Below are 12524 nucleotides of genomic sequence, written 5' to 3' on the forward strand. Positions count from 1 at the left end.
GTCGGGATCTCTTTGTACGCGGACGATGTCACGCTCTATGTAAAAGATCCTAAGAACAACCTTAATGCGCTCTTGCGAGAGTTGATTGCTTTCGGGGGTGTCTCCGGTGTCCACATCAACTGGCGGAAGTCCCAACTCTTCCCCCTTACTGCGGCTGTGAGTAGATTTCCTCTTGATTACCCTTTGGAGTGGTGCGATTCGGAGCTGCGGTACCTCGGCATTGTTGTGTCATTGGACAGGGAAGAAACGATCAGGCTTAATTATGGTGTGGCCATTACTAAACTGGCAGATGACGTCACTAGATGGATGTCCTTGCCTCTCTCCATGGCCGGTCGGGCGTCCCTTATCAAGATGGTTGTTTTGCCCCGATTTCTGTACCTATTTCAAAACCTTCCGTATCACCCTGGTGCTTATTTTTTCCGCAGACTTCCCTCTGAGCTCATTCGATTGTTTTGGGGGGGCAAACAGCCGCGGGTGGCCTGGGCTACCCTTACACTACCCTATTCTGATGGAGGATTCGACGTCCCTGAATTTGAGCTTTACTATCTTAGCGCTCAAACGCATTACGCTTATCACTGGATGCGCCCCACGCCGTTTATGCCCCAGATAGCGGCTGAACATTGGGTTGCCCATCCGCTCCCACTGGAGGGGTTGGTACTGGGCAAGGTGTCAGATGTGGACACGCCTCAAACGACGGTGACATGCACGGTGGATGCCTGGAAACGGGTGGCGCGGCTATTGGGCGTCTCCTTTCTTTATTCGCCAGCTCTGCCTCTATCCTATCATCCTGATTTGTCTCTGTTGCTGGAAACGGGGTTTCAACGATTGTGTAGGCGGCTAGGTATTCTTACGTGGGGTGACGTGTTTCATGAAGGTGCCGTTTGTACCCAGGCTCATTTCTTTGGAGCTGCTGCCTGCTCCCCTTTGGAGCTGTTTTACTATGTTCGTTTGAGGCAGGGCATGCGTGCCTTGCTGCCGGATTTTCCTTCGGAGCCGGAGGTCACCCTCCCTCTCCATGTGCTGCTGGTTTCAGATGGGCGTCACCTGGTGTCGAAATTATACGGTGCTATTCGCCGACAGCGCTCTGTCCCGACCAGTCTGGTGCGAGAGCAGTGGGTTGTTGAGCTGGGAGTCCCTATTACTGACGAGCAATGGAAGTATTGCTGTGGACTTACTGCCAATGTTTCTTCCAGTTGCCGCCTAAAAATCATCCATTACAAATTTGTCCAGAGGTACTATTACACCCCGGCGAAGAAACTTCGGTTTCATTTAGCGGAGGATGACAGATGCGCTAGGTGCCGAGCAGAAGGTGCCGACTTTCTGCATTTGGCTTGGAGTTGTGCTGGGGTCCTGGAATACTGGACTCAGGTCCATGCGGCCCTGCAGGTTATGGCGGAGGATGGAGTGGCGTTTGACCCCTTAGTGATGTTGCTGGGTTATTCTAGGGACGTGCCTGCCCCCCATCGTAGATTTGTTGACGTGGCCTTGCTTCTGGCCAAACGCAGGGTGGCATGTTGCTGGGGTCGTGGCAGGGTACCGCGCTTCCAGGATTGGTTGAACGATCTCATATACTGTCAGGACCAATATAATGTCTATTCTGAACTGATGCCCGTGAGGTGTAGGCCCAAAGTCTTTTGGAGCCCGCTGCAGGTGTACCTCCTCACTAGAGCTGTGCAGGACTCTGATTCTGAACATGAGGACCGAGTAGGGGTTGGTTGACACCAGCACGGGGGGTTGAGATATCATTCTACATTCGCTGGTCCTCGGGTGTTGGGGGGGGGGCTGAACTGCATCCTTCTTCTGCGAGATTAAGGGGGCTGTACTTCCCTCTACGTCACTCAGGTGGTGGAGATAGAGATCGAACTCCTGTCTGATTTCAGTTGGCGAGAGGGGGGGGCCTATTGGGGTATATCATGCATGGAATATGCTTGTGTCAGCTGGCACGGGCATACTCTCCCTCTTACTTGGGTGGTCCTTCTCTCTGTTTCTCCTTTGTTTTATTTTGCGTTGACAGAACATGCCCATGCTGTAACATCTCATCAGTTTACCTGTGCGCCCTGGGTTATCACTCTCCTAAATGCTGTGTGAATTCATCCATTACTGTCTGTACTGATTGATATGCTACTCTGTACTCCGGACTCTTTTGATTACTTCATTATACTGTGATAGCCATTTATGAATGTATGTATCATGTATGCACTTCCTTTTTCCTTGCTTATCTCCAAATAAAGGTTTAAAAAAAAAAAAATGTATATGAGATTGAAAAAGTGGGTGAAGGACACAAGAACTCCATACCAAAAGCACCAAACTTAGTTTGTGCTCAATGTGTAATTGTGAAGGTGCTATTTAGATTATAAATATGTTGTCTGTGCTGCTATTATATAATTAACAAAGTAGCACCAGCATAAAGGAAGTTTCCCCAGGCACCTCTTGCATTATTAAAAATAAGTATCTTTAACCCATTGGCATCTGAAAAGTGTTTATTTACTTTCCCTTTTAATATACTGAAATCAAAACTATTAAAATCATCATTGTATCTAGGGGGCTTGTGAGAAGGCCCACTCCATGCCAGTGGACCCAGCTAACCAAGACAGACTGGTTCTTCACTCAGAAGGACTGTGCTTTGCAACTGCACCACACCTACGAAAGAAGTCTGCCCCCCAGGCTGCCTAGGACCTCTCTTAGAAGGTAGAGAGGTCCATGTGCTTCAGAGCAATCTTTTATGACACTGGATTGTCAAGCATGGTGCACTTTCTGCCCTATCAAGAGTCCTCCTGACACTTTGTTCCGAGTGCAGAAGCAAACAGCCTGTCTAGTAGGCGAGCAGTGCTGAGAGTCCCCTTGTGTGTTGCGGAGGAAGACCCTTAACTCACTTCTGATGATCCCCTTTCCTGGAGAGTGATACACAACTCTTGTCTCTTGTCCTAAAAAATTTACTTATGCTCCATTAGAATTTCTTAAATGATCCGCAATTACATTCTATTTTGTTTCGTTACTGAACATTTCCTTTTTTTTTCATTTATTTTGAATCACCCTTCTCTTAATGAATGGATTTTCTTGACATACTGCCTTTTAGAATTTCTATTTGAGTACTTGATTCAAACTGTAATGATTCTAAGATTACTTCATCAGAGGAGACATTCTCATTAAATGTTTTATTAAGGTGAAAACTTGATAAAATTACCCTTTGTGCCAGAATGTTGATCTTATGTACTGTTCTTTATGGGTTGTGCAATAAAATTGTGCTACAGGAAGAATCGTGGATGAATGATGGCGATAATTGGACTTGAAGGGCTAGTTGTAGGGTGGAGGCAGCACTGAAAAAAAGCAATGCATTTTGAGGATCATGGCGAATTTTAGGTTGTGTCTTAGGTGCTCTTCCAGGTGGAGCCAATTTTCAGTTATGGTGGATACTGCAGGATTATGTTTAAGTTTTTGTTTTAAAAAAAACCTTTGTGCAATGATACAGTGATTTTATTTTATCATGTCTTGTGGATGGATTTTTTGTCGAAGTCAATCTGGGAATTTCAATATGGTGATTTTCCAAGTGTGATTTTTAGTTTTGTGCTATCACCTTACGGATGGCAATGAGCAGTGCTCCAGGAATGTATTTCTTTTATATTTGTCTTGACATAGGATAAAGAGGTCAGCTAAATGGTAGAATGTGCTTTTTAAGGTGATATCAATAGGTTTCTTAAGGATCTTTTGGGTCTGATTTAGACATTGTTCTTTAGTATTGTCTTGATATGCTTTGTGATCAACAATCTGGCCCCAAAAAGTTTGATGTAGTAAAAAAAAATGCTTCAAAGATATGCCGCCAAGTTATCTTTGCAGTCTCTCATCATCTTGTTTCACACTCAAAGTGACTGGTCATAGATCCTTAATTCAAGCTGTCATTGTAGGGTCTATCATGGACTTAAGCAGACTGCAACTTAATTGGTGTTGTTTTCCTGCATAGCACTTTCTAATTAAGCATGTGTAGTTGTTCCTCAGTACAAACCTACCATCTGTTCACCTTCAGAAACAGATGGTATGTAACAACAAACAAGGAATTTGCTGTGATTTTCGGCTTTTCTTTTAGTAATATCGAGAAGCTCATAATGATATTCCGAGCCCCAGTGATGAAAAAAGCATGTTTACCATTTTCCAATTCAATTTTTCAGCTTGTTACGATATTGATCGCTGGCCACCACCATCTCCAGGGAAAACGCTAAGCTTACCTATTATGGGAGTTGTGATGAAGGTAATGGTCAACACATTTATTTTTAAAATGATTATCATGGCAGGAAAAGATTATTGGTAAATGGCATACATTTGCTCTTAAACATCACAAATTACCGACTGCTTCATTGACCTTCCTGTCATTTAATTAAATTCTGAAATGTAGAATAACAATACCATTAAATATTTCACTTGACAGCCAAATGATGTGTGTGCACGCATTTAGACCGTCATGAGCAACCCTGGTTCTAAGAGGACCAGATAGACGCCAGATTTTTTATATGACTACATAAAATACATTTATTTCCAAATATTTTCAAGCGAATTCTTTTACATAGTTATTGCTTATCCTGAAAATCTGGAAACAGTAATCCTGGGTCCAGGCTGGACACACTTTTGCTTTAAACTTAAGGTATGCGAATGTGTGTATGCACCTCAGCTTTTGTGTGTGCCTGTGTGTGCTGCATAAAAAAGAGCAGTGCAAGGATACCTTTTAGGAGGACATTGCTTTAAACATCCAATTTACAAAACACATTCTTTGTGCAGGAAATTGTGTTTTAAAAGAAGAAAAACATAAATTAACACACAGAACTATAACTTGCTCCCTCGCCATGCACAGTTTTCTCATCAATAATTCTGTTGCAAATATTGCAGTGATATTATCAATGTCATAGTAGATGTTCTATATGGGCTCATTAGGAGTACATGGCGAGGGTGCGAGTTACACTTACCTTAAGGCACGTGTTATAGTTACTTGAAATAACTATAACTGGTTAATTTCCGTAGTTTTGTACATTTAAAATGGCTTGTTTTAACTGACACCTTCACCCAACTATAGTGTCACTTTAACTTTAGTCTTTTTTTTCAGTGTAGTTCTTGAGTTTTTTAACGTAAAGTAATATTTTATCAACTTTTTTCTTTTAATACTTTTCATCCCAAAGAACATGTAATTATAAAAACTACCACAAGAGGGTCTTGCGTTATTTTTCTACATCTTCAGGCCACATAATATGCAGCCATAAATCCAGCCCCTAGATTGCGCTGCATTCCCTGTTGTAGATCAAACGTTTGGCTGGAACACGCTTTAAAAAATAATTATGGTAAGTTCCCCTGCAGTCAGAGATACGACCCATGAGACTTATTTTTTTGTATAAAGTTGCTAAGTGGTGGGAGTGCAATCCTCGCCCCTTTTCTATGGATCTCACAAAAAAATATGAACTGTCACGGGACATTATGGGGCACTCTTGAAGAGGCAGTGAATAATAAATAAGCAGCTGTGCCCGCTCATTTATTAACCACTTTTTTTGTCCTTTTAAAAAAAAAAATAATAATTCTGGGTGTCCTGGTCCCACCCAGGAAACCTACTATCTTCTTTTTTTAGGGGGTCTGCAGGGTGTGACCCCACGGCCTGCCAGATCCCTGCTCCTGCAGGAGCTGGCTTTTTATATTTTAAAGTAGAGTGCCTGGTGCCCGCCCGGGCCACCCCACGGAGGGGCGTTCAGCATCAACAGCTAAGAAGTGGGTTAAGAAAGTAATTTTTAAGTGGATCATCATTCATTACGTGTCTTTCCTACAATACTGTTGCAACAAATGTCTGCCTTCGGCTCAGTGTCGATTTGCCAGTCTTAAGCCCTCAGTGAGTGGGAACCCAACTTCGCATGCCCTTCGGACTCACTTGTTTTTTTTGTTTATTCATTTTACTTTGTTTTAGGGTTCACAAAGGTTACTAGGGTCCTGGACTCCTGCTGGACCTCCACCAACGATGTGTGCTATTCAGGTCTATTATAAGGTCTGCTTACCTCGTAAAAGGTTCAGCAAGCCACATGTTTGCCGCCCTGTGGCAAAATGTAGACACCCTGATACATAATTCAAGTGGCCCTGCTTACAACACAACACAACAATAAATAGAGGAACGATAAACTTGAGCCTAGTGACTAATCATTGACCTCATTCACAAATCGATTTAAAATGTATGTTGCTAAATATATTCCTGTCCAGATGTGCTGATATTAATATGCTATTTATTACCATTTTGGAGCGTGGGAAGTGCCTTTGACTAGCGAGAAACTAAGTCTCGACTGCTTCAGTATGGCCCGCCTCCCCCAAGTACAATGGTAATAAATAGTAAATTAGACTCTGCACATCTGTATTGTATGTGCATTTATATTTAAAATAAGTGCTTAAAGTAAGCTGGATGTAAGGGGTTCAATGTGTGCATAGAAGAGCCCTTCCGACCAGTGTTCTTCTCATGTAAGTTATACTGCACCTTAGTATTAAATGTGTGAATGTACATATCTTGCATATATTAGTAAGCAGTGTTCACTGGGCATCTCAGTAGAGCTGTTGAAACTCTTCTGATTAAATATAATTGTGGTAATATGGTGGCTCTCAAAAATCTAGTCTCAATTCAGAATCCGAGCGTTAGACAATAATTGCAATAAGCTCACAGGCAAAAAGATTTAAATGAGAGCACTTCAGGTGGATATCCTCTACCCTAAAAGGTGGTGACACGCTTGATCACAGTGCATTTGAGTCGCCTTATTTGCTTAAAGTGCTAGTCGATTGCAGTTCACTTGGCTGACCTTACGTGTTGCCTGATACTGATGTGTGAAATAATGGTCATTTAATAATACAGAATAGTTAAATCATTGTAATAGATTTCGGCATATAGAAATTCCACTAAATTAGATTTCATCTTCATTTTAAATATTTTGGATTTGTACTACCTTGGTATTTCCAGTTTTTGTTTTACTCCTAGGATTTCGTGCTGCTTCACTCATACGTGAATGAGGTAATTGTAGGTATGAGTTCAGTCAACAGAGGAAAGAGAGACGGAGAAAATAACTCTTTCTGAAAAGTGATCTGTCTCAGCCTTACTTTGGTCTACAGATACCTCATATATTGCCTTGGCGTTCGCTATCCTATTTGTGCAACGTCTATCTTCACGTGTAAATGTTTGAGGCAGTGGTTAGCTATCCCAGTACATGGTTTAAAACAAATATGTCTAGAACATCAGGATAGACACACAGCAGGGGAATTATGGAAATTACAAAATATATATTTTCCCTTGTTTTGAAGTAATTACAATTTTGTTTTATTTGTCAGGTGCGGATTCCGACTCGCCTTGATAAGCCTGGCACAACCCAGGTAGTAGAAGTAACACCGCAGGTAAGAGGAAAAGGAACACTTTACACATCATTGGAAATATCTTTGGCTGTAGCTTTTGGTTTGAGGGGGCACTGTGTTGTAGTTTAGGACTCTTGAGAAAATAATGAGTAAATTGTAGTATTTCTTGACCCGTCTGTTGCTCCCAAATTATGCAGCTTTGTAAATGATTTTTGAGGTGAGGCAGCGAAAAAAAACTTGTCTACCTTGCAACCAGAGTCTGCTTTATAGCTCCTGATTCAGTAGCAACTTTTTTTCCTGTGGAGGGTTCGGTCGGGGGTGTTTATCCAGAGAATTTCATGACAAAAATATGGGTACAAATATTTGAGCACAATTTCAGGTGCGTGTGAAGTCCTAGATTCTGAAAAGTCTGTTATGAAATGTTTCAGTTCTTTCATAGTGTAGTAATGAAGCCTAAAGCAAGGAGTTAGCCCTTTTTTTCCCTTGGTAGGCGTGACTCTGTCTGGTAATAATTAACTTCAGTGTGTCATCGTCATCTTTTTGTGACCAGTAACCTTTTATGCCAAGAGTTCCATAGAACGTGTGAGGATCAGATTTTTATACATTCATGTTCATTTATCATGGGTGCTCCATTTGTCAAAAATACCTCCAGTATGTTAAAGCCTGCATATTCTCATTGGTGCCTCTCCTCTTACCATATGCCATGATTGAACTCCTTTAGGCCAGGAATTACGTCCAATATCCCAGTAAGGGCATTTTTTTCAATGGCTGGACTCTTATTCCAAGAGTTATCCCCAGTATTCCATGACCAGCAGCAGGCTTGCAACATTGACACATATGCTCACTTGCTCATTCCAACTCACTTCCATTCACACTCGCTCACTCTCTTATACTATCTCGTACTCGCTGCCACTCATGCACACAAATATACTCACACTGTCTCACGCTCTCACTTTCACTCATTGGTTCTCAATCGCTCAAACGTACTCTGTCACTTTCACACTTCCTCTCTCTAACTCTCCTCATTCACTCATTCTAACTCACTAATAGTCGCCTTACCTCATTCACTCTACCTTCATCACTCACCCTCTCAATGCCCCGCTTCCCTTCTCTCATTTTCAATCAAGCTCACTTTCTCACTGTTATTTAAACCTCCTCACTCTAGCTCAAAAATACTCATATATACTTGTACACTCACTCAGTGATTGCCAAGCCTCACACATATAAACACCCTCACTGGAATTCATTCTTGCTCTCCATCCGTGATTCTCATTCAAACACTTGAAAACATTCAAACTCGTACTCAATCTCACTCTTTCACACTCCCTCTCTCTTTCACGTAGATCATTGTAAATAACTCCTACTCCCTCCCACACTCACCCCATCTCACTCACTAACTCTCCTTATTACAATTATTGATTCTTACTTATACTTATTTTTACTCCGATCCACCCACTCTCTCAAGCTTTCACTCTTATTGATTCTTACTCACCCAGGCACACACTCGCATTCAGTTTCACACACACATACAAATGCACAGAGCAATAACAGACACTGTGCCACTGGATTGAAGCTAGCCTGGCTGATGAGGGGTGATACCTCGAAACCTGTCTCAGGATGCTTGTTTCTGGTCCAGGAATGCCCTGTCTTGGCAGTTCGGGCTGGACTGTTCCCATGAGGCACAGGGCCAAGACTGAGTTGCATATGGCTGGGTCCAAACTGGGGTGGCATGGTGAGCAAAAGAACAATGGAATTAACCCAGATCTATTGACTGGGGGTGAATTTTTGATTTGCTCTGCATTCCGTCCATCATCTGGGTGTCTTTTGCTTTCTCACCCTAAGTGCGCCGGGTATGCCCCGACTTGGGCCCCGGGCTCACTGTGCCACTGGATTCAAGCTAGCCTTGCTGATGAGAGGTGAAGCCCCGAAACTGGACCCGGATGCATGTGTCCGATCCATGTAGGACCTGGCTTGGCAGTTCGGGCTAGACTATTTCCATGAGGCACAGGGTCAAGACTGATTTGCATATTGCCGGGCCCAAACTGGGGTGGCATGGTGAGCAAAAGAACAATGGATTTAACCCATATCTATTGACTGGGGTTGATTGCTTGATTTACTCTGCATTCCGTCGATCATCTGTGTGTCTTTTGATGCCAGACAGGGCAACAGAGGCATGAAGATTTGCCTCAAGCCTTCTCCCTGCTGCAGACGGTGCTTGTATCCAAGCCCTATCAGAAGCTGAGACCGGGATTAGGATCCTGCCCCTTCTGCTGTGTGTGTATTCTCATTGACCACAGGGTGCAGTTTTATATCCACTGACAACTTCCTTCTAGCAGACATACTGTGCTTCCTGAAGCATATGCAGTATGTTAGCTCTCTCACCATTGATTTCAGTTGGAGTTTCAGCAGCGATCGTCTCCCAGGATGTCAGCACTCCCGAGCAGGCGACAAAGTCTAGAAGTTATCGCCTGGTGAAGCAGGATTATTAAGGATATGTTAGTGGGCTCTCAGAGCTACGCTAAGCTGCAGCCATCTTTAAGCCAGGCAGGCTCTGCCCGACCATGCTAATTAGTTATCTATCTTGAGTAGTTTTCTCCTCGTATTTTGTTTTACTCTCCCATCTGTCGCGAATCCTGTTGCCGTCAAATATTGAATCAGAGTATAACTTGCTGACTCACACGGACTCTGCACCCCTTAGTGTTAAAGATATCCCACTTGACATTCCTTTGCTTGATTAAATATTTTTGTTTTTATATGACTTAAATGAAATATCCATCAAAGTGTAATTAATAGTCTAAAATCCTTGAAGAAAAAAATGAAAAGGTATTTAAAGAATGCTCCATGAACATTAGGGACTGGACAGTGCTACACCTGTTTTTCATTTTGCAGTACCACATTGGAACGTGTAAATCGCGTTCACTTTTGAGAAGAATGAGACTATTAGACTAGTTCATGTATTTATTCAATCCTTATTTGTATATTAAAATGATTAAGTGAATGAGTGTTGAAAAATAGTTCTCCTTGTCACCTACTTTTGATTTTCTTTTCTCAGACAGATGCTCTAATATCTATTACTTTGCCGACCGTTCATGAAGTAGATCTTTTTAGGTAAGATATTTATCAACTAAGTATTCTATGTTTGTGAGCAATGTTTTTCTTTCAAAATGTTACTCTGGGGATCAGCTGCACAAATGAAAGTGGTAAAGTATCAGTCATCAGTGCAATCTGTAAATTAGTCATATGGAAAAAAAAATTCTGTCCTTGTCTCTTCTGGTACTATTTTGCTTTAAAGAAGAATACTAATGTTGCTTTCATATTAACATTGTTAATCTTAACTAGTTAAAAACAAGCAAGATAATCCTATACAAGTGATTGCATTATATAGTTATTTTAAAAAATACAGTTGTGAGTTTTGTAACGAAAACTGGTGACTTTTTGTGTAAGTCCTACCCCTTTGGGGTTTGTGGGGCAACTTCAACATCAATATATACATTTGGCAGGTGTGGATCCCCAAGCCCTCTCGTTAACTAAATAGACAATGTTTTTCTAGAAGATTAACCCTCAGAATTCAGGACCCTAAATGCTGATGCGTTCCTGCTTCAGTGTTCCATGTTGAGACGGGGCTAGGAAAGCCCCTTATATTTAAACCTATGTCCAGATAATGGCATGGCCGATTAGTGTAGCTTTTCAGACGGTCTGATCAGTAAGGGATTGCCTTTTATTGGAATTTCTTGCAACTCTAGACACTTAGTGAGTACAATTTACAAATATTGGGCCAGATGTAGGACCGTTTTTTGCAGTCGCAAACGGGAAATCTGCGCGTCTGTGACCGCAAAATAGGTCTGCCCTATGTACAAAACCCTATTTTGCGAGTCAGTAACCCATTACCATCACTATTAGGAAGCAGCGTTTCAAGGGCGCCCCTTCTTAATAGTGAGTCATGCTGCAATGTACGAATGTTTTGCAACTGCAATTGCGAGTGCAAAACACTCGCAGTTTACCACCCATTTCAAAAGGGTGGTACGCTGCTCGCAAAAAGGAAGGGCAGTGAAAATATTTTTTAAGAGCAGCAAGTGGTCCCACGGACCACTAACCTACTCATAAAAAAGGAAACCGAAACGGTGCATTTTTCTTTTCTAAAATGCATCCCGTTTTCCTTTAAGCAAAAGGGGCTGCATTAAAAAAAATGCTTTATTTACAAAGCAAACAAAACAGGTGATGGACAGAATGTGGATCAATGTCACACATTCATCCCAGTCCAAAGATCTGGGCCCAAATCCATCGTTTTTTTGCACTCCACACCACCCTGGGTTAGACAATGGCGATACGCAAATCAGCTCTGACCCTGTGCCCCATGGGAACAGTCCAGTCCGAACTACAAAAGCCATGTCCTTCCCAGAACGGAATCAAGCATCCGAGGACCGGACCGGTTTCGAGGTAACACCTCATCAGCCCGGCTAGCTTGACTCCAGTGGTGTGGAGTGCCTGGGACCCACGTCTGAGCATCCCCAGCGCACTTATGGCGGTAATTGCAAACAAAACAGGTGATGGACAGAATGTGGATCAATGTCACACATTCAACCCAGTCCAAAGATCTGGGCCCAAATCCATCGTTTTTTTGCACTCCACACCACCCTGGGTTAGACAATGGCGATATGCAAATCAGCTCTGACCCTGTGCCCCATGGGAACAGTCCAGTCCGAACTACAAAAGCCATGTCCTTCCCAGAATGGAATCAAGCATCCAAGGACCGGACCGGTTTCGAGGTAACACCTCTCATCAGCCCGGCTAGCTTGACTCCAGTGGTGTGGAGTGCCTGGGACCCACGTCTGAGCATCCCCAGCGCACTTATGGCGGTAATTGCAAACAAAACAGGTGATGGACAGAATGTGGATCAATGTCACACATTCAACCCAGTCCAAAGATCTGGGCCCAAATCCATCGTTTTTTTGCACTCCACACCACCCTGGGTTAGACAATGGCGATATGCAAATCAGCTCTGACCCTGTGCCCCATGGGAACAGTCCAGTTCGAACTACAAAAGCCATGTCCTTCCCAGAACGGAATCAAGCATCCGAGGACCGGACCGGTTCCGAGGTAACACCTCATCAGCCCGGCTAGCTTGACTCCAGTGGTGTGGAGTGCCTGGGACCCACGTCTGAGCATCCCCAGCGCAC

At 42.9% G+C, this 12524-nt stretch overlaps 1 protein-coding gene across 1 annotated transcript in view; it reads left to right on the forward strand.

The window, feature by feature from the left end:
- Positions 1-12524, forward strand: part of DENND6A (DENN domain containing 6A) — a 338779-nt gene that overhangs the window by 123028 nt on the left and 203227 nt on the right. The window contains exons 7-9 of the mRNA XM_086939111.1: positions 4164-4243; positions 7327-7389; positions 10400-10455. Of these exons, the coding sequence (XP_086795237.1) occupies positions 4164-4243; positions 7327-7389; positions 10400-10455 (199 nt within the window). The remainder of the gene's footprint in view (positions 1-4163; positions 4244-7326; positions 7390-10399; positions 10456-12524) is intronic.

The sequence above is a fragment of the Lissotriton vulgaris genome, chromosome 9 (assembly GCF_964263255.1).
Source record: "Lissotriton vulgaris chromosome 9, aLisVul1.2, whole genome shotgun sequence".
Classification (NCBI taxonomy): Eukaryota; Metazoa; Chordata; class Amphibia; order Caudata; family Salamandridae; genus Lissotriton; species Lissotriton vulgaris.